General features: G+C 39.6%; 1 protein-coding gene across 1 annotated transcript in view; it reads left to right on the top strand.

Moving 5' to 3' along the window:
• Positions 1-10,430, top strand: part of LOC126470007 (protein artemis-like) — a 75,517-nt gene extending 65,087 nt beyond the window's left edge. The window contains exons 7-8 of the mRNA XM_050097479.1: positions 5,527-5,562; positions 9,935-10,430. Coding sequence (XP_049953436.1) covers positions 5,527-5,562; positions 9,935-10,063 — 165 coding nt within the window. The 3' untranslated portion in view covers positions 10,064-10,430. The remainder of the gene's footprint in view (positions 1-5,526; positions 5,563-9,934) is intronic.
• The last annotated feature ends 8,112 nt before the right edge of the window (positions 10,431-18,542 follow it).

Raw genomic sequence — 18,542 nt, 5'->3', positions numbered from 1 at the left:
CAGAGTACCATTGTTGATTATCAAAGAACTTCAGGCTGTGAAACCTATGTTGAACCAGTCAGTTTAATATTGTTCCGTGCACTTAACAATCCTTTTAGATCAGTGCTGAGTTTTTTAAATGACACTGTAGAGTCTAGGTTGACGTCAAAGTATTTTGATTCAGTGTTGAGTCTAGTCCCTCTCCATTCTATTTCAAACTGTCTTGAGGCTTCTCCATTAAACATGTGGAACACGCATACTTGAATTTTTTCTGGCTCATGTCTCTGGTCATTTTCTTCATAGTAGTTCCCCAAATTATCCAAAGCCTCTATCAGTTACTTTCGACCTCTTAAAATGTTCTTCCTTAAGCAGTATTAGCAGTGTTGCCTGCCTGTATGAATCTTTTTATTTCTAGCTGGTGTGGCTGGTCATTTGTGTTCATGTTATACAGAATAGGGGAAAGAATGCTTCCAATAGGGGAAAGAATGCTTCCTTGTGGTAATCCATTTGTTTGGTTTCTCCATCTACTTTTCTTCTCTTGTTGGGTTACATAGAATCTTTGATTCTGCAGTTTGCCTATTAACATGTAAGTCAGTCAAATGTCCTTTGTTATTTCATAGACTTTCATCTTATGACGAAAGGACTCAACTCGGAGAGTGAGAGAGTGAGTGAGCGAGTGAGTGAGTGAGCGAGTGAGTGAGTGAGCAAGTGAGTGAGTGTTGCCACACCGATTACAGCCCATCTACTCAGTGTGCCATGATGGACAAGCTGTGGAGGAAATGGATGCTAAATAATTTCCTACATCCTCCCCTCATCCTGCCCCCACCCTTCCAGAGGGATGAAACTGCTGTTTGACAAACTTGGAGGTTTGAAGGAAAGTAGCTTTTCACCAGAAAATTGATTGAACTTTCTAGTTCTGTGTCTGTTAGTGTAGGTGTGGCGTGAAAGCCTCTCCTGCAGTATCAGCTAAAAGGGTCCTCCAGCTTGGTGCTTCTCCTGCACGAAGATTACTAACAATCTTTGTAACACTTTTTTAATTCTCTCTTAATTTTTTAATTCCTTTCAGTTCTTAACCCTTTTCATCTATTGAAAGTGTTACTTATTTTTTCTAGCAAAAAATAACATCACTGGACATTTGTTTTATATTTGACAATAACCTCAATGCTACCTGTAGGAGGCCACCAGGTGCTCATATTGTTGTTACGAAGTATTAAACGTCTCTGTTTGATGTCAATTTTGGGTGTATGTGGAGGCAGTTCCCTTTCTTGCAATATCTAGATGGACAGTCTCCTGTGTGGACAGTCTCGAACATGGGGTTCTGCAGCAGATGACCCCCACATGTTCCCATGTTGACCCAGTGACATCATCATAAACTTTTGCAGTGGGCACAGGATCATCTATATTGGACCATGCATCAATAGAAACTTATTGCCTGCTTGGATGAATGACATTTTTGTTATACCAGATAGATGGTCATGTCAGGATACACCATCATCCAGCAAACAGATCCTCAAAGCATGCATTGTGCCACACCCACACAGGATAGTGGGGGTTGTATTATGCTGCAGGTTACATTCAACTGGGCTTCTGTGGGACCTGTAGTAGTAATTGAAGGCCCCATAACAGACGTGCACTACATAACATTATTGCAGATGACCTCCATCCCTTCATGCTTAAACTATATTGTCCCATTGAAAGTAAATTGATGTTAGGCAATGTTTAAAGACATCTGCCTTATTCTTTGTAAAAGTAATTTTCAACTGAAAAGTCACCTCATTAAGAGAAACAATAGTAAACAGAGATACAGTGTCAAAACTCTTGGACCAAATCTGAAAGATTTTAATTTTTTTGATAAATGTCAGGAATCTTTAATGTACAGGTCAGTTTTTCCTATAAATGGCTGCTGGAGAGTGGCCAAGTGTTTGGCAGTCCCATAGGTTGGACAATCAATAGCACTAACAACTGGTCTTAATGGAATGCCGGGTTTGTATGTGTTTGGTAAACCGTACAGTCTTGGTGGCAATGCTTGTGATGTGATGAGACCTTTCTTGTTAATTGTAGAAATTGATTTTTACTAGCTTGTTCAGCATCTTAAGAATGTAAGTTGTGCTGTCTCCTTCTCTGTATCTTCCGGGTTCTAGTATATCCTGAACTTTACTGCAGTAGTCTTGTTTCTGGCATTGCCATTTTCTGCTGAAAGAATTAGAGTGTCTTGATCAGAGCTCAGAGAGCATACAGCTCATATTTCATTAATATACTGCTAGGTGGTTTGCTTCTAAGTAACATCCAGGTTGATTCTGTGCATATTTCATCTATAGCTGGTTTAGATAAAAAACAAATTCCAGCTTTGATATTAACAATAATGTCTTCTGTTAGTATTCTAGATGGTACAGCTGCATAGTTTCCCCCTTTGGCAAGTACATCTATATCATTTTTTGACAGAACCCTGTCAAACCTATTAATGACAGTATGATCCATATCTGAAGGTAGGAAAGTTACTCTTATCTTTTGCAAACTATCAATTTTCTTCTTCCATCTATTAAATGATATTGTAGAATCTACTTCTATGGCTTGGTATGTTAAACTAAAAGTCTTGTCCCAAATATCACAACTCTACTTAATACCGAAGAAAATGTGTAGCTCCATTAACTTACAGTGCATAGTAGCCAGGGCACATCGTGTGAACAGTGCGCTCTTGGAGCAGCGTTGCCTCTCTGCAATTTTAGATGTGATGTGCAGCTCCCAAAATGAAATTTCTCTTTAGCCTCAGAAAGTTTATCATTGTTGAGATGTCTCAGTAGTGCCAACTCTTCCGCATACAGGCTCCATAACACACATTGGCACTACTTGGCAATCTTAGGCAATGATCTGATGTAAAGAATTGACCATTGCGTGGAGTCATATAAACAGTTCAGCTTGCTGAGCTCGTTTGTGTTTGAAATAGCTATCTGAGCTTCTATAACCTCTGGTGACATTCCCAGCATTGGAAGGCAAAATGTCAGGTAGAAAAAATGCCTTGTACCATGATTTCAATGCCTATGAAACAAAAGTTATGAAGGAAGCAAATAACAGCTGTGGGAGCTTGCATTGTGTGATTAAAACCTTACAGCTTACTGATGATGACATTGTAATTCTGTCAGAAGTGGAGAGTTTTGCTATTTGGACAACAAAAAACTGATGATGGCCAAAGTAGAGAGGATATAAAATGCAGACTGGCAACAGCAAGAAAAACATTTCTAAAAAGGAGGAATTTTCTAACACCTAACACGAATGTAAGTGTAGTTAAGCCTTTACTGAAGGTATTTGTATGGAGCGTAGTTTTATACGCAATTGAAATGTGAATGATAAACAGTTCAGACAAGAGTAGACTAGAAGCTTTTGAAATATAATGGTATAGAAGAATGCTGGAAATTAGTTGCGTAGATCGAATAACTAATGAGAAGGTACTAAATAAAATTAAGGGAAAAAGATATTTATGGCACAACTTGCCTAAAGAAAGGAATCAGTTGATAGGACACGTCCTGAAGCACCAAGAACTTACCAGTTTGGTAATGTAAGGAAGTGTGGGGGGTAAAACTTGCAGATGGAGATCAAGACTTGAATACAGTAAGCAGACTGAAATGGATGTAGGTTGCATTAGTTATGCAGAGATGAAAAGGCAAGCACAGGACGGACTATAGTGGAGAGCTGAATCAGGCCAGCCCTCGGGCTGATCACAGCAGTATCAACAACAACAATGACAACAACAACAATCTGTTGTGATTCAGTTTTGCTACAAATTGGTTTAAGTTATTGGGTTTGGCCCTGACAGAAACAGCTGTTGTAATTGCCGGCTTGTTACTTAGATGTCAGGTTCTCCAGCTTCACAATTACGATCAGGTCCTATTCATTTCAGCTGATTGAGGCTCTGAGTAGTCTTTCAGTGTCTGTCATGCCTGTCACCTTCTATTAATACATAGCAAAAATAGTGCCTGCAAACACTCTTCCTGTGTTGCTGGGCATCATGCTGCTCTGATAGCAACTGGACTCCTCCTGACTTTCCACACAGCATTGTCCCTCCTTTTTTTTCCATCTTGTGCTGCCAAATTTCTTTTCCTTCCACTTGTTTCTGCTAGATGGCCCAGGCTGGTGGCCCAGGTGGACAGGGGCCACAGTGTCACAACATGAGGATAATGATCGCAAAAAATAGCATCTATGTTGCTGAATCTTTTGGAGAGAATAATGAATAGTTGGATATCATTTAAGATTTTGAGAAAAAAATAATGAAGATGCATAGAAACCCTATACATAGTATGTAGTGATGCAATATACAATAATAAATATACACAAGTACATTTCCAGTTAATGCATTGAAAAATAAAGATGCACTGGGTGTGTGGGGGACTTAGGGGGGGGGGTGGGGGATAGCTAATTATACTAATTTATGTATAGTAACAAATACCTGGGGGTAGTGAATTGGATATCTGTGACCTTGGGAAAGTTGAGTCAGTCTGTGGAAGGTATATTGGTTAGCTCAAGTGTGGAATCAGGTAAGTCATCACACATTAACAAAAGATAAGCTTTTAATTTTCCTATCAATGATACTATATATCTTTAGATGTTAAATAGTTAGCAGTGCTTTGTGGGTGCTCTGCAGTTGTTGTCTGCTTGACTTAAGACATGAAAGGACTGTAAAGTCATGGAAGAACTCCATAAACAGGTGAAACAATTACAGTTATTGGCATGTAATATGATTTTTTGATCACTGCAGGTGGTCAACACTGTAGTCCATCTACCATCCATATGTTATATGAGATTATTGATGAGTTTCAGGGGAACATTTTTCCACTCCTGTAAAAGAGCAATCTCCATTTATGAAATGATCAATGGAGATGCTCGTCAGCTGTAGTAAGTCAATCCAAAATATAATGGGTTTCAAATCTGGGTGCTTGCTGATCTCAGCATTCATCCTTCTTGCCCACCATCCAGTAATTTCACTCTTTTTAGCATGAACATTGTCATCCATGAAATGAAATGGAAAGAACCTCCAGTGACATCAGAATATACCAGAAAGAAATATTGGAAGACCTCACCCTTTTATCTTAAAAGTTAAAAGAACTGTTTTGGGTTACATGGAGGTCATACATCCATTGCTGCTGACTTGTGTCCCCTCTATTAGTTCAGCAGTTTCACAATGGGATGTTTTGTATACAAATTTTGAGTTTACCCTCATCATTGTGTGATCTGAGTTGTGTAACCAATGCCAAGTCACTTTCAAATGTAACTTTAAGCAGTGGCCTGTTATCTGAACTGCAAGTGGCAGTGAATCTCTGTAACGCCGTGTTAATTTGCATTTCTTTGGTTGCTAACAGTAATGAAGAAATTCACAGATTTATTATGTAAGTCATTGAAACTGTCTTTAATGTGATATCCTGCAAATTTAGTGATAAGGAAACTGTAAGAAACAAATTACATTGTATTGGGTTTGGCACACTTGAAGAAAAAAATATAATTAGATGATAAAGATGTTCAGTGATAGTTTGTAATCATTTGTGAACTGTGTTACAGGTGCTGAAAATACTTAAAGAACTGCTTTCAAACGCTGTAAGTATCTGATGAATTGCCCCTAATTGCTTTTTATATCCAAACAAAACTTGGATTTTGAATTTTCATTTATTTTACGTTCTCTCTGGAGTTATTTCTAGAAAAGTTAGAAATAACATGTCTGCAGTCATATTTAAAATGGAAATGTTCACTGTTTATAAGCCTTGAGTGAAAAATTTGTAAATTGTTCTCCTAAATTATAGCCCTCAACACACTGATGAAAATACCTGGATGACATGAATGAGGTGTATAGTGACATCATCGTGACATTGTGTAGCAAAGTATGTACTTACGTTAAGAAAGAATTCATGTCCTGTACTTCAAGGCATAAGTACTGTGATATTATAGTATTTGCTTTCTGGCTAGTATGACTTCCATTTACACGTGTGATCTATATTCGAGGGAAGTAAAAACATTGTAATAAATATACTAATGTGTGAAAACTGGAACACCATGTAGGATGTGTGTGACTGTAATATACTTGATACTGCAGATTAAGTACTTGACAATGCACAAATGGCTTGTATTGAAGAGCTGTGCATTATGTCAAGCTTTAAGAATTCAGAATTATGTTAAATGCCCACATGTTGTAATCAAGCGCTCTCAGTGTGGAATGGAACCAAAAATGGCCTGGATACATTTATGCACATATGTTGTGTAATGTGTCCATGAAGCTTCAAAAATATTTGCTGGTAAACTGTGATGGACAGACTGCCAACCAACCATATCTGAGACATGGTTAGTGGATGACATACCAAGTGAACTGTAGTATAAATTTCTTCCGCAGACACTATATAGAATCATATAGGTATCCCATCAGGCCCATTCATCTTTTAAGTTATTTTAACTAATTTTCTGTCTCACTTATTTTGATATCCATCATTTTGGCATTTATACAATGATCTGAAGGAGGGATCACAGCAGAATGCTCCATAGTGAAACAACTTTGGAAAAATTAATTTAGTATTTTGGCTTTCTGTTGTCCTCCATTTTGAAGCTATTATGGTCACTGAATGTCTGGGAAGACAACTCTAATCTGTTTTCTGATTTAAAATGAGGCCAAAACTACCTAGGATTTCCTGCCACAGTGGTAGATAGAATTTTACTTTCGAATTTGTTGAATGCTTTGTGCAGGGCTCTCCTGATGCTCATTTTGCCTTGATTAAATTTTGATGTGTCTAAAGTGCTTTGACTACATTTACATCTGTGATACAGGTCTCTTTGCTTTCAGAGCATCTTTATAACATGGATGTCGAACTATGGCGGGTCTTTCCTATCCCTCACAACTTTTCTCAGCTACAAAGTTGTCTAAGGCACACTGTACAGTACTCTTGAACTTTGGCCATGTATACTCAATATTTTCAGTCTCACAGTTGAATATTTGATGTGTTAATCCTCAGATAATTTGAAATATGTTTGTCGTTACTCTTACTAAGCAGATAATCTTTCAGTGGAACTGTAATGGCTACCATTGCCACCTGGCTGATCTCCATCAGTTAATGGCTACTTACTCTGCAGTCGGTGTGACATTACAGGAGACACGGTTCTCAGAAACCTAACTTCTTACTATTCAGAATTATAAATTATACTGTAAAAATTGCATTAACACTGAGAGGGGATCGTGAGGAGTCTGCAAGCTCGTATGTTCTAACACTTTCAGTAAACAAGTGCCACTGAACGTTGCATTAGAAGCTGTGGCTCTGTGTTTCCACATGCCAGTTAGGTGGAACAACTGCCTATACCCTTCCTCCTACTGGGGGCCTCCAATTCCCACAACCCTCTGTGGAGCAGTGGGACAGCACAACCATATCAATAATAGTGCAACTAATTTTGGAAATGGAAGTCTGTCTAATACTGGAGCCACAACACATGTCAGTGCAGCCCATGGAACATGCTCAGTCATAGATATTGCAGCTTTCAGGCTGAATATCTTCCCCTTGATCCTATGGTGCATCCATGGTGACCTCTGCGACAGTAGCCACTTTCCTATCACTCATTCTTTCTCAAACAAGCAACCAATGAAATATGCACTGTGTTGGTCACTTTGGAAAGCCAATGGCAAACTTCCACCTCCAAAGCAACTTTTGTAGCCAATTAAGAGAAGGATGTCAAAGGATTGGTACTAGATGCTATTAACACGATTATACATAGTACGGAAGTAATCATGCCTTAGTCTTCAGGCCATCCCTTCTGAAAATCTGTGTCATAGTGGTCTGAAGAAATAAGTGCAGCTTTCAGAGAGCATTGAAATGCACTTCAGCAACATAAGTGTCATACTTCTTTCAAATATTTAATAGCATTTTTAATAAAAAAAAAGTAAAGCAGGAGTGTTTCGAACAGTACGCATCGTCTATGAGGGCCCACACCTCATTGCCTGAAGTATGGACTAAACTCTGCTGTATTTGTGGCCATTCACTATCCACAGTAGTTTCTAGCTTATCTTTCAATGGTGACGTCTATACTGATCCTGCAGTCATTGTTGAATGTTCCACATCACATTTTGCCAGTAACTACCATCCTAATTTTCTAACCCAAAAACACCTGGCAGAGCAAAACTACTTACCCTTCCATACACAAGAAATGAACCATACTGTGTTCCATGTAGTGAATGGAAGCTCAGCAGCGCTTCAGCAGAGTGTCAAGACACAACCTCTGGACCTGATAAAATCGTGAACCAGTTGCTTAAACACCTTAGCACTTAGAACTTTATGAACCCCACATGACATGATTTATTTAACAACACATGAAACTTCTGCAAGCCTTCTGTACATTAGCAGTTTTGTATCTGTGAAATCTACCAAACAATTCAGTTTACTGTGTGGTGTATCTTGTTTCTCTGGTGTATGCTGCATACTCAACTCTAATGGTTTCAAACATTAATACTCATTTCGAAAATTTATATACATAAAGGTCTGTGAAGTACAATACTGATTATAGCTTAATAAAAAGTAATTTTGTCCCCTATTTCTCTACATACAGCTTCTTTCCACATTGTGTCATTGTAGCAACAGTCACTCATATCTCAGAATTCAGGGGGTAACAAACCAACTTGATTAAACATTTGTTGAATTCTGTATTATAAATCTAAAATAAAAAAATAACAACAAACACCACAAACCTGTGATAATAAATGAAATGTAAAATGGAACTGAAACACACAACAGCAGCCACAGGTGACTCTAACACTGATATATGCAGAGAACTCCAAAATATGGGCAGAATGTAAACAAATATGAAGGCTGTCTTTGTCAACAGCAATAGGGCCATTGAAACATTCTTCCTGAAAAATGCTGGTGTGGTGATAGGATGTTGTGATGAGATGATGGCATTCCTTTGACGGCCTGTGTGAATGACACTATTTGAATTACAGGGGAGAATCTTTCGACATGATGGTGACATTCCATCAGGTATGAATGAGCCTTAATAGTGACTACATAAATGAAACATCAACAATCAAAGATGGTTATGTTGTTGCCTCAATATAATTATTAATTTCCAGATACTAGTTTAGGGATGTGGGTGGAAGAATAGGAGTCTGTTAGATAGGAAAGCTATGGAGATGAGAGGTAGGAGTTGAGGTGTACAGTGGAAATTACAGTCAGTGGGAAAGACAGAGGGTGAGGAATAGTGTGTCATGTGGTTAGGGCAGTGGTTACAAGAGTAATATGATGGGGATGGATGGAGAGGGAAATGAGAGAGGAGCCCTTATGTGGAGTGGAGGAGGTGGGGAGGAATTAAAATTGGTAAGAGGGATAAATATCAGGGCAGATCTCATTGTCTGAGAGAGGGAGTTGGTTGAAGTTGCATCAGGCTAGGATATGGAGCATATGTATGTGTTGCGACAGATGCATTTGTGAAGGCATGGCAGCAGACCAGGGTTGGTGATCAGAGGGGAGACAATAGGATTATTGGAATGTAGTTTGCAGACAGTATAGGGGATATGGAGACGTTCGATGTCAGTGGAGAAGGGTGGGAATTTGATGAGATGGTAGAGTATCCAGGTGGTGGAAGGTAAATGGAGGAAAGTGAGACAGAGTGCAATGCATTTGAGGATTTGGAGGGCAGAAATCCGTGCAGCATTTGCATGGCAGAAGATAGTGGATCAGGGTTTTGTTGGCGTGGAGGATAGCGGGTGGGGGGTTGTAATCTCAATGTTTGGCTTTTGAGTGGTTTTAGTCTGCTAGCACGGAAGGACCTGGTGCACCAGCTTATGTATACAACCGTCTGCACATGACACAGCACTGGCTGCGCTGTCTATGCAGAGTAGGGCAGCCTCTTTAGGCCGGCCGTGCAGGCACACACAGTTTAGTTGTGTGCGCTCACTGTATAGGGTTACAACATTTCTGCTTATTATTTTATTTTTATCTTTCAGGCGGCTGCAGAGAACATCCAACAAGACTTGTGTAGTGCTTTGGAATCTGATACTAGTAGTGATGAAAGTTTTGAGCTGAGGATTGAAAGTGTAGAGGAACACTTATGTGATGGACTGCTAAATTTTTAGACCATTTACTTGTATTTATGACACTATTTTTACAGTTTGGTTTGGAAAATAAAATGTGTAACATTGTAAACAATCTAATTGTGATATGATGTATACAAACAAATTACCTGCAAAGACAAGTAAGTTATCTACTGCAAATGATATACAGAAATATTTCTGTTATATTTTTTAACCTTTAGAAACTAAGTGTGATATTTTTATGCTGTTTAGAGAGACATTATAACGTCGCTTTTATTTTCAATCAACTGAAAGCATTAAAAATAATGATTTTACTCTTTATACAAAGACTGGATGTTAGTGCTACATGTTTTGCCATTGGATTTTGTAAAATGGAGCCATAGTTTCAATAAAAATGGTGAAAACAGTATTGCTAGTATAGTCTTTTTCTGGTGATATCTTTTTTTTACTGTTACAAGACAATGTAAATGCAATGAATATTTGCAATTAAATTGAGATGTATTTATCAGAAAGCATGTTTGTTTGAGAGATGATTACTCAAGATACTGTATTACATTATCTTTCAAACTAAATTTCCCCATCTGTTCCAAAAAAATTCATTAGTATTCTGAGGAAAAAGTATTTAGCTTGAAAAGTGATTCCAATTGAGGAAATAATTTGAAAATATGGCACTAGAATTTCTATGAGTTTTTGGTGCTTTACATGCTTTAATCTGAAACAGAAACTACATATTTCTTTGCACATAATTTGGATTTAAATCTTCATTCAACAGACGTGAGTTACACAATGAGCATGTCAGGTTTGCTACTATTTGTTTCTTCCTGTTTTGAATCAACACTGCGTTGTCCTATCTCAAAGGGAACACAGTAACTGTGTGATAGAAAATTAGAATATTATCCATATTTTGTCAGCCTTGCCAATTGTGAAATGGAGGACCAAGTATTTTACAATATAGTTCTCACTTCCTCATTATATGCTCAGGCAGAGGAGAAGAGTAGAATTAAGGTGCTCATAACTGAAATGTATGGTGCTAAATTGCCATCTTTTATTAAATTGTTTTCCATCAGTGTTACACGAATTATGGAAATTCTAAACTATGACTACAATCCAACATTACAGAAATTCTAAAACAATAGAAACACAAAATTTTTAATAGTATAGATGCCAGTTATATTTGTAATAAATGACTAATAAACTCTTATTAGCTGAAGGAGATTATGATTTCTTTATATATCATTAGCACAGTTTTTATCGATAACAGAATGTTTTTATAAAACATGCTGTTCTTGTAATGATGTTGAGTGGGGCATTTAATGGTATTATTTTTACTACAAACTGTAGTTCTGTTCCTCAGCAATGAAACAGCATCAGATCAGCAGTATGAAGTCTAGTTAAGGGCTGATTGAATAATTAAAAAGAAGAGTGAATGAGAAAAGTGGTGCTGTAGTTGCAGTAGCTGATGGGGAGACCACACGGCAATGGGATTTTTGTGATTTTTTATATTTATGATAGGTGAAGTTCAAAAGTCGAGTATCAATAACCCAAAGCAATTTGCTGCAACTCTCAAAAATTCTTGAGAACAATGACTTTTAAGTTTTCTGAGTGCCTTTAATTCACCAAAGTTGGGATGATTTACCAACGGGCCAAGAGCTCTGTGGTAGAACGCTTGCCTGCCATATGGGCAATGCAAATTTTTAAACAGAGGTGCATGTTCTGCAAACATTTCTGTGAAGCATAAAATGTATATAGAGGGGGGAAAAATCAATAACCCTTGAGACTGGTAACCAGAGGACCACTGCTTTGCATCCCATTCTGAACTTTTTTTTGTCATTTAAATATGAAATTCCTTAAATGTATGTTAATTAACACACCTCTAATTCTTCTTTTTTTAAGAAAAATGCACATCTTATTAGTTCTAATTACATATTGCATGCAAAATTACTAGTTTTCATTGGAAATATAAATTCTTAGTTGCCAATGTTGCATAAAACATTGTTTAAATTAGAAATATTGGCAATTAATTTTTTTGATCTTAATACATTTTATGCTTCTAGGAAATGCTTGTGCAACATGCATCTTTATTGAAAAATTTGGGGCAGCCAGGTGTCGAGCCCAGGTCACCCTTGTGGCAGGTGAGCATTCTCCCACATAGCCACATGGACAGTCAAAAATTTGTCTTTGCCATAATAAATTAAGGATACTAAGAAATCTTTGAAGTCAATATTCTTGCATTTTTTAGAGTGCCATCAAACTGCTTTGGTTGATTGATGTGTGAGTTCTGAACTGCACATACCATAAATATAAAAGAATTACAAAAATCCGATTGGCTTGTGGTCTCCCTGTGAACTCACATTATAGAGGACTGGTTTTCTAACCTCTGTCCAGCCAGCCAGGTTGAAGTTTCCCATGGTTGTCCTATATTTATTCAACACCTGCACAAATGCTGTTTTTGAAAAGAACATGGCCCTTTTATCTCCCCATTTTTGTCCAGTTCAGAGCCTTTTCTCCAATGCCAATGACTACTTCATTGATGGGAAGTTTGATCCTATGCTTGCTATGAATCAAAGTAGTAACGGCAATAATAAGTAAGCTGCCAAACAGCCCTCAGTGGAGTTACAGCAGTTTCTCTTTGAACACTGAAATGCCTAACCTTTTTCTTAAAAAATGAGTTTTCTTGAAATAGTTCTAGTGTATATGTTATAAATATAATAGAAAATTTCAAATTCTCGGTTGTGTGAATCCATGGAAACTTAAACAGGAAAAGCTGTGCGAGGTATCACAGTGGTAGAACACTGAATTCATGTTCAGGAGGAGAGCAGTTTGAATTTCCTTTCAGCCATCCATATTTTGTTTTTCTTTGATTTTCCTATATCAATTAAGTATTGTTCTTGTGGAAGGACATTGCTACTTCCCTTCACCAATTATTATCTGTCTTTTGTATGTAATGTTCTTGTTGATGATGGAATGTTAAACCTCATCTTCCTTCCATCCTTCCTTGACATAGGTGCCTGTGAGTGCTACAGCTCACGCACCAGACAAGTGCAAGTGGTATGCTGCCTGCAAAGGGACTTTACTTCACTACATTCAAGTCATGTTCTGTTGCATGCACCCAGCCTCTGTCACTAATGTTAAGAGGTATTTAAATAACTTAAATATGACAAGTCAATGACAGTATCTATCTTTGTCTGTGACGAAATTAATGTATTCATGGACAAATGGCATCTATTTGAAAGGCAGTGTGGTACAGGAAACATAACTTTTTTGATTATCTTTCTTTTTGTACAATTACCTCCAGACATGTTTCATGGGTTATCAACATAACACTGCACAACTTCATCAGAGATTTGGGACAAATCAAGATTTGTGTAGCCTAGAAAATGGATTGAAATTATTTAGCGACCCATTTTAAATTGCACCATATACTGTACCTTAGGAAAAGTAATTAAAAGTGATTCTTTATGAGACTGAACTCTCATGGAGGTAGCACAACATACATGTAGAACACACTCCCAAGGTGCACAGAAATGTGCCCAACAACATGTCTGTTTGTGGATATACCTTTTTTTTGTTAACAATTTTTTTTTTGGGATGAGAAAACGGAAGGAAAAAATTGCAAAAAGCTCCCACCTTCACAATCCACCACTGAAGAGCATTCTGTATTGTGCTGCATTGTTTCATCCATTGTGAATAAAAGTAAATGTCATGTTCCTCAAATGTAATAAAATGTAAATATTTTTACTTAGGTTTAATTTTTCTGTTAAACACATCCTCTTACATTTGTATTTGCTTTGTCAGTGTTACCCCACTAGTGGATATTGCCACAAGTTGTGGCGCCTGCAGTGTGGTATAGTGGTTAGCATCACTGGCTGCCGTGTTAGAAGGTTCTTGAAGTTTCTCATGTTTATATATTTTGAAATATTTGATAAACAGCAGAACTCTCTGCCCAGGAGTTCAGTTCTGTTCCATCTGTGTGCTGATGACATAATAAATATCCTTGCAGTTCTGAGTGTTGTACTTCATTGACGACCCTGCTATCTGATTTGGACTGGAGCACAGTTGCAATGTGATATTGTTTGGTGGAGATGTTGGCTACTTCAAAGCATCGACATCACCGTGGCTCAAAGTAGGCACTGTGTAAAAGCCTTTGCCTACATGGATAGGAACCGAAATACAAGGAGGAATCCACTGAGTTTTGGTTACATGTTAAATCACACAAATCTAAAGGCTGTAAATTCAAATAAAGGGATTGCAATTATAAACAGCTTAAATTGGAGCAATCGCATAGATAATGTTAGGGGAAAACAAACCACTGCAGTTTATTGGCAGAACACTTAGAAAATGTAACAGGTGTAATAAAGAGACTGCTTACACTGCACTTGTCTGCCATTTCTGGAGTAGTGCTGTGCGGTCTGGGATCCACATCAGATAGGATTTCTGGAGGAAATCAAATAAGTCCAGAGAGGGCAGCTCATTTTGTGTTATTGCAAAATAAGGGAGAGAGCATCACAGATATGATACATGAATCGGGTTGGCAATAATTAAAACAAAGGTGTTATTCATTGCAACAGGATCTTCTCATGAAAGTTCAGTCATCAACGTGCTGCTGAGAGTGCCCACCTGCAAAGGGGGAAATGATCGTCATAAAACAAGAGAAACTGGAGTTCGCTTGGAAAGATTTCAGTGTTTGTTTTACTAACATCCTATTTGAGAGTGGAATCGTAGAAAAATAGCTTAATTGTGAATTGCAGAGTAATAATGTAAATGTGGTTGTAGATGCAGATGGAATTCGCTATATTAGGTATTATGAGGGGCAGGAAACAAGTTTTTGATGGACACAAGAGCAAATGAGTTTGTGGCAAATAGGGATCTCGTGGTCTGGAAGCTATTGAACTCTCTAGGAATAGGTTGCGTGGGGTGGGGACAGTGATGTGAGGTCGCTGGGGCCAATGGAATTAAGTTTTCAGGATGGGTCAGTTCAGTTTGAGCAATCTTTGGAAGTGGTGCCTCATTTAAGTGAAGGTTACAATTTGATCCTGGGCTGAGACTTTTTGTATGAACATCGTGCCAAAACTGACCTGTGGCCATATGTGTTGAAATTTAATGGGACAACACTCCAGCCAGGGGAATGTGGTCAGTGAAGTACTGTTGCATGGTTCATCTTTCTTAAGGGGCAAATCAATTAAACTGTGTACAGAAACACTAAGGTTTGATTCACATGATGCTGTGCTGGAGGGCACCAGAGAGTTCTTTGGGTGAATTTAAAATTGGAATTGCCTGTTGATATGTTGTGTGTAATAGACCTGCTAAAGCAGAGCAATTGATTGGATACTTGACATTGTTTTTTGAGGAGAATTGTACATGTACATGTACATCTACAGGAAGGGAATGGCAGGAAAGTGGTACTTGTGAATCTGGATAATTTTGGCGGTGATTAAGAAAGGTGTTGTGACTCGCTGATCTTTCAAAGTGCTGCCGTGCAGTTACGCGCGTCCTCTACATGCGGCGCTGTCTGCCAGCCATGCAGCAGCAGCGCCACCTAATCGGCCAGCCAGCCAGCGGCCGCTAGACTTGGACTCAGTGCTCATTCGAGTGTGACCGTGTTCACATGTCTTGCTTTGTCAACTTGCTCAGTGACTTATATGTGTTGTGTCGTTTTGAAATATATGTGCTCAACTTGACGTTATAACAATTGGCAACGAGGATGGGATTTTCCCTTTTCATCGTTGACCCACAGGTTTCCATGGCTACTGGCGAGCAGGCATTGCAAGGTCTCATTGAACAGCAAACGCTTCTAACATCGGCGATTCGCGATTTCATCGCGGTGTCAAATGCGGGGCGTTTCTCGTCGTTGGCTATACCTCCTTTTCCTCCTTATGACGAGACAGCGGAAGATTGGTCCGATTATGAAAAACGTCTTCGACAGCACTTCTTGGCATTTCATGTCACGGACGAACAAACATGTAAGTCTCTGTTCCTTTCCTGGATTTCACCTCAAATGTATCGGTTGTTGTCGCAATTGGCTCCTTTGAAAGATCCTGCGTCTTTGTCCTTTACTGAAATGTGCTCACTTCTGTCTGTCTATTTTCAAAAGCAAACACATGTGGTAGCCTCTCGCGTTGCCTTTTATCGTTGTCAAAAACAACTGAATCAGTCCTATCGCGCTTGGGCTGCTGAACTTCACGGCCTCAGTCGAAAGTGTCAATTTGTTACTGACGTTCACAAAGAATCCTATGCCGATTCCATGGTACGGGCTGCTATTATCCGGTCGGCGCCCGACTAAGGTGTTCGGCAATGTGCCCTTAAATTGGCAAATCTGACACTAGATGAAGTCCTATCCATCGCGCAGTCTTTTGAAATTTCTCGCGCCGCTGGGGCACAAATAGAGGCATGGGGTGACGTCGGGGAAATACAACCTCTGTGCGCTGTTGACGACGCGTGCGGCGTGTCCCCACCGGCCGACGTGGCTGCAGTACGCTCCCATGCACAGCCTCGGCCTCGGCCTAACCGTAAACAACCCTCTAAGAAACTAAACCCCCGGCAACCTCCTTCATGTCCGTGGTGTTTTACGAAACTTTCACGCGAGGATTGTCCCCAACGTTGGGCTGTGTGTCACAATTGCAAAAAGTAAGGTCATGTGTCTTCTGTTTGCAAATCCGACCGCATTCATGATGTTCATGAACATGACGCTGATTCTGATTCCGTGTTGTCTGTCAATTGCACTTCTTCCCTTTCAGGGAAGTTATTCCTCACTGTCCAAATCCTTGGTCAGGATGTTCGCATGCAGGTGGATACTGGTTCTGCTGCCACTATAATTAATTCTCAGACGTATCTTCAGTTGGGTTCTCCACTCCCATCACCCATCACTCGGCAATTACGGACGTACAACAAACAGAAGATTTCTCTCTTGGGACAATTTAATGCTGAGGTATCTTACAAATCCGTCATTCGCGCTGTTCCCATATTTTTGGTCGACCAGAGTCTCTGATGCTATTCCTTATGCTCAATTGGATTCCTTGTCGACGACATTTTCGTCCCATTTTTCTCCTGGGTTAGGCCGTGCAAACGACTTTAAAGCTCATATCACGCTCAAACCCACTCCTCGGCCTAAGTTTTTTTGGGCTCGGCCCATGCCTGTGGCCCTTCGTGATCGGGTAAAACGGGAGCTGGATCGTCTCACTACTTCTGCGGTCTTGCTTCCTGTCACTTCCAGTGAGTGGTCCTCTCCTGTCGTTGTCGTTGCTAAGCCCAATGGTGATATTCATCTCTGTGGCGATTTTAAAGCCACTGTAAATGCGCAATGCCTCATCGACACTCACCCTATGCCCCGACCTGAAGAATTGTTCACTAAACTTGCGGGAGGCCAGTGTTTTTCTAAAATTGACCTGTCAGAAGCTTATCATCAACTTCCTCTCGACACTGCTTCCCGACAGTTTCTGGTCCTTAACACGCCTTTCAGCCTCTATCAATACCAACGATTGCCATTCAGGGTTGCCAGCGCCCCTGCTCTCTTTCAGCGATTCTTGGAACCATTATTGCTCCCTGTCCCTTGGTGTATAAATTACATGGACGACATTGTTGTCACTGGCTCCACCACTGAAGAACATCTTCTGAACCTCCGCACACTTTTTCATGTCTTACAGACTGCCAGTCTTAAGTGTAATCTTCAGAAATCACAATTTTTTTCAGGCATCTATCACGTACTTGGGGTTTCAACTCTCTTGGGATGGTATTCGTTCCCTTCAGCAAACTGTCACTGCGATCGATGCCCTTCCTCGCCCTACATCTGCTATGGAACTGCAGGCCTTCTTGGGGAAAATAGCATACTATCACACGTTCTTACCATCTGCTGCTTCTGTGGCTCAGCTGTTGCATCGCCTGTTGCATAAAAATATGCCATTTCACTGGTCCGCGTCATGTGATGCGGCTTTCCAGAAATTGAAGACTATGCTGAAACAGGCCCCGTGCCTGGCTACTTACCGACCTGGCCAACATCTTGTTCTTGCCACGGACGCCTCTCAATATGGGGTCGGTGCAGCCCTTGCACACCGTTTTTCAGGCTCTGAACAACCCATTGCTTATGCCTTCGAAACGCTCACGGATGCCCAACAAAAGTATTCTCAAATTGAAAAAGAAGCATTAGCCATTATTTATGCTCTTCATAAGTTTGGTGTTTTTCTCTATGGGTCCAAATTTCATCTTGTTACAGATCACAAACTGCTTGTTTCCTTGTTTCATCCATCGTCATCACTTCCCAACAAGGCTGCACACCACCTGCAGCGTTGGGCTCTTTACTTGTCTCGTTTCAATTATGAGATTCATTTCCAGCCAACGGATCAACATGTGAATGCTGATGCACTGTCTCGCCTTCCCATGGGTCCTGATGTGGCATTCGATAAGGACAAACTTTTGTGTTTTCATCTGGATGTTGCCGAGCAGCGGGTTGTGGACGGATTCCCCATCACAAGGGACCGGCTGGCGGCGGCTACGGGTTCTAATCATATCCTCTCCTGGGTTTTATGCT

This window comes from Schistocerca serialis, chromosome 3, assembly GCF_023864345.2.
Source record: "Schistocerca serialis cubense isolate TAMUIC-IGC-003099 chromosome 3, iqSchSeri2.2, whole genome shotgun sequence".
NCBI lineage: Eukaryota > Metazoa > Arthropoda > Insecta > Orthoptera > Acrididae > Schistocerca > Schistocerca serialis.
The sequence above is the reverse complement of the archived record's forward strand: the minus strand, read 5'-3'. Positions and strand labels throughout refer to the sequence as shown.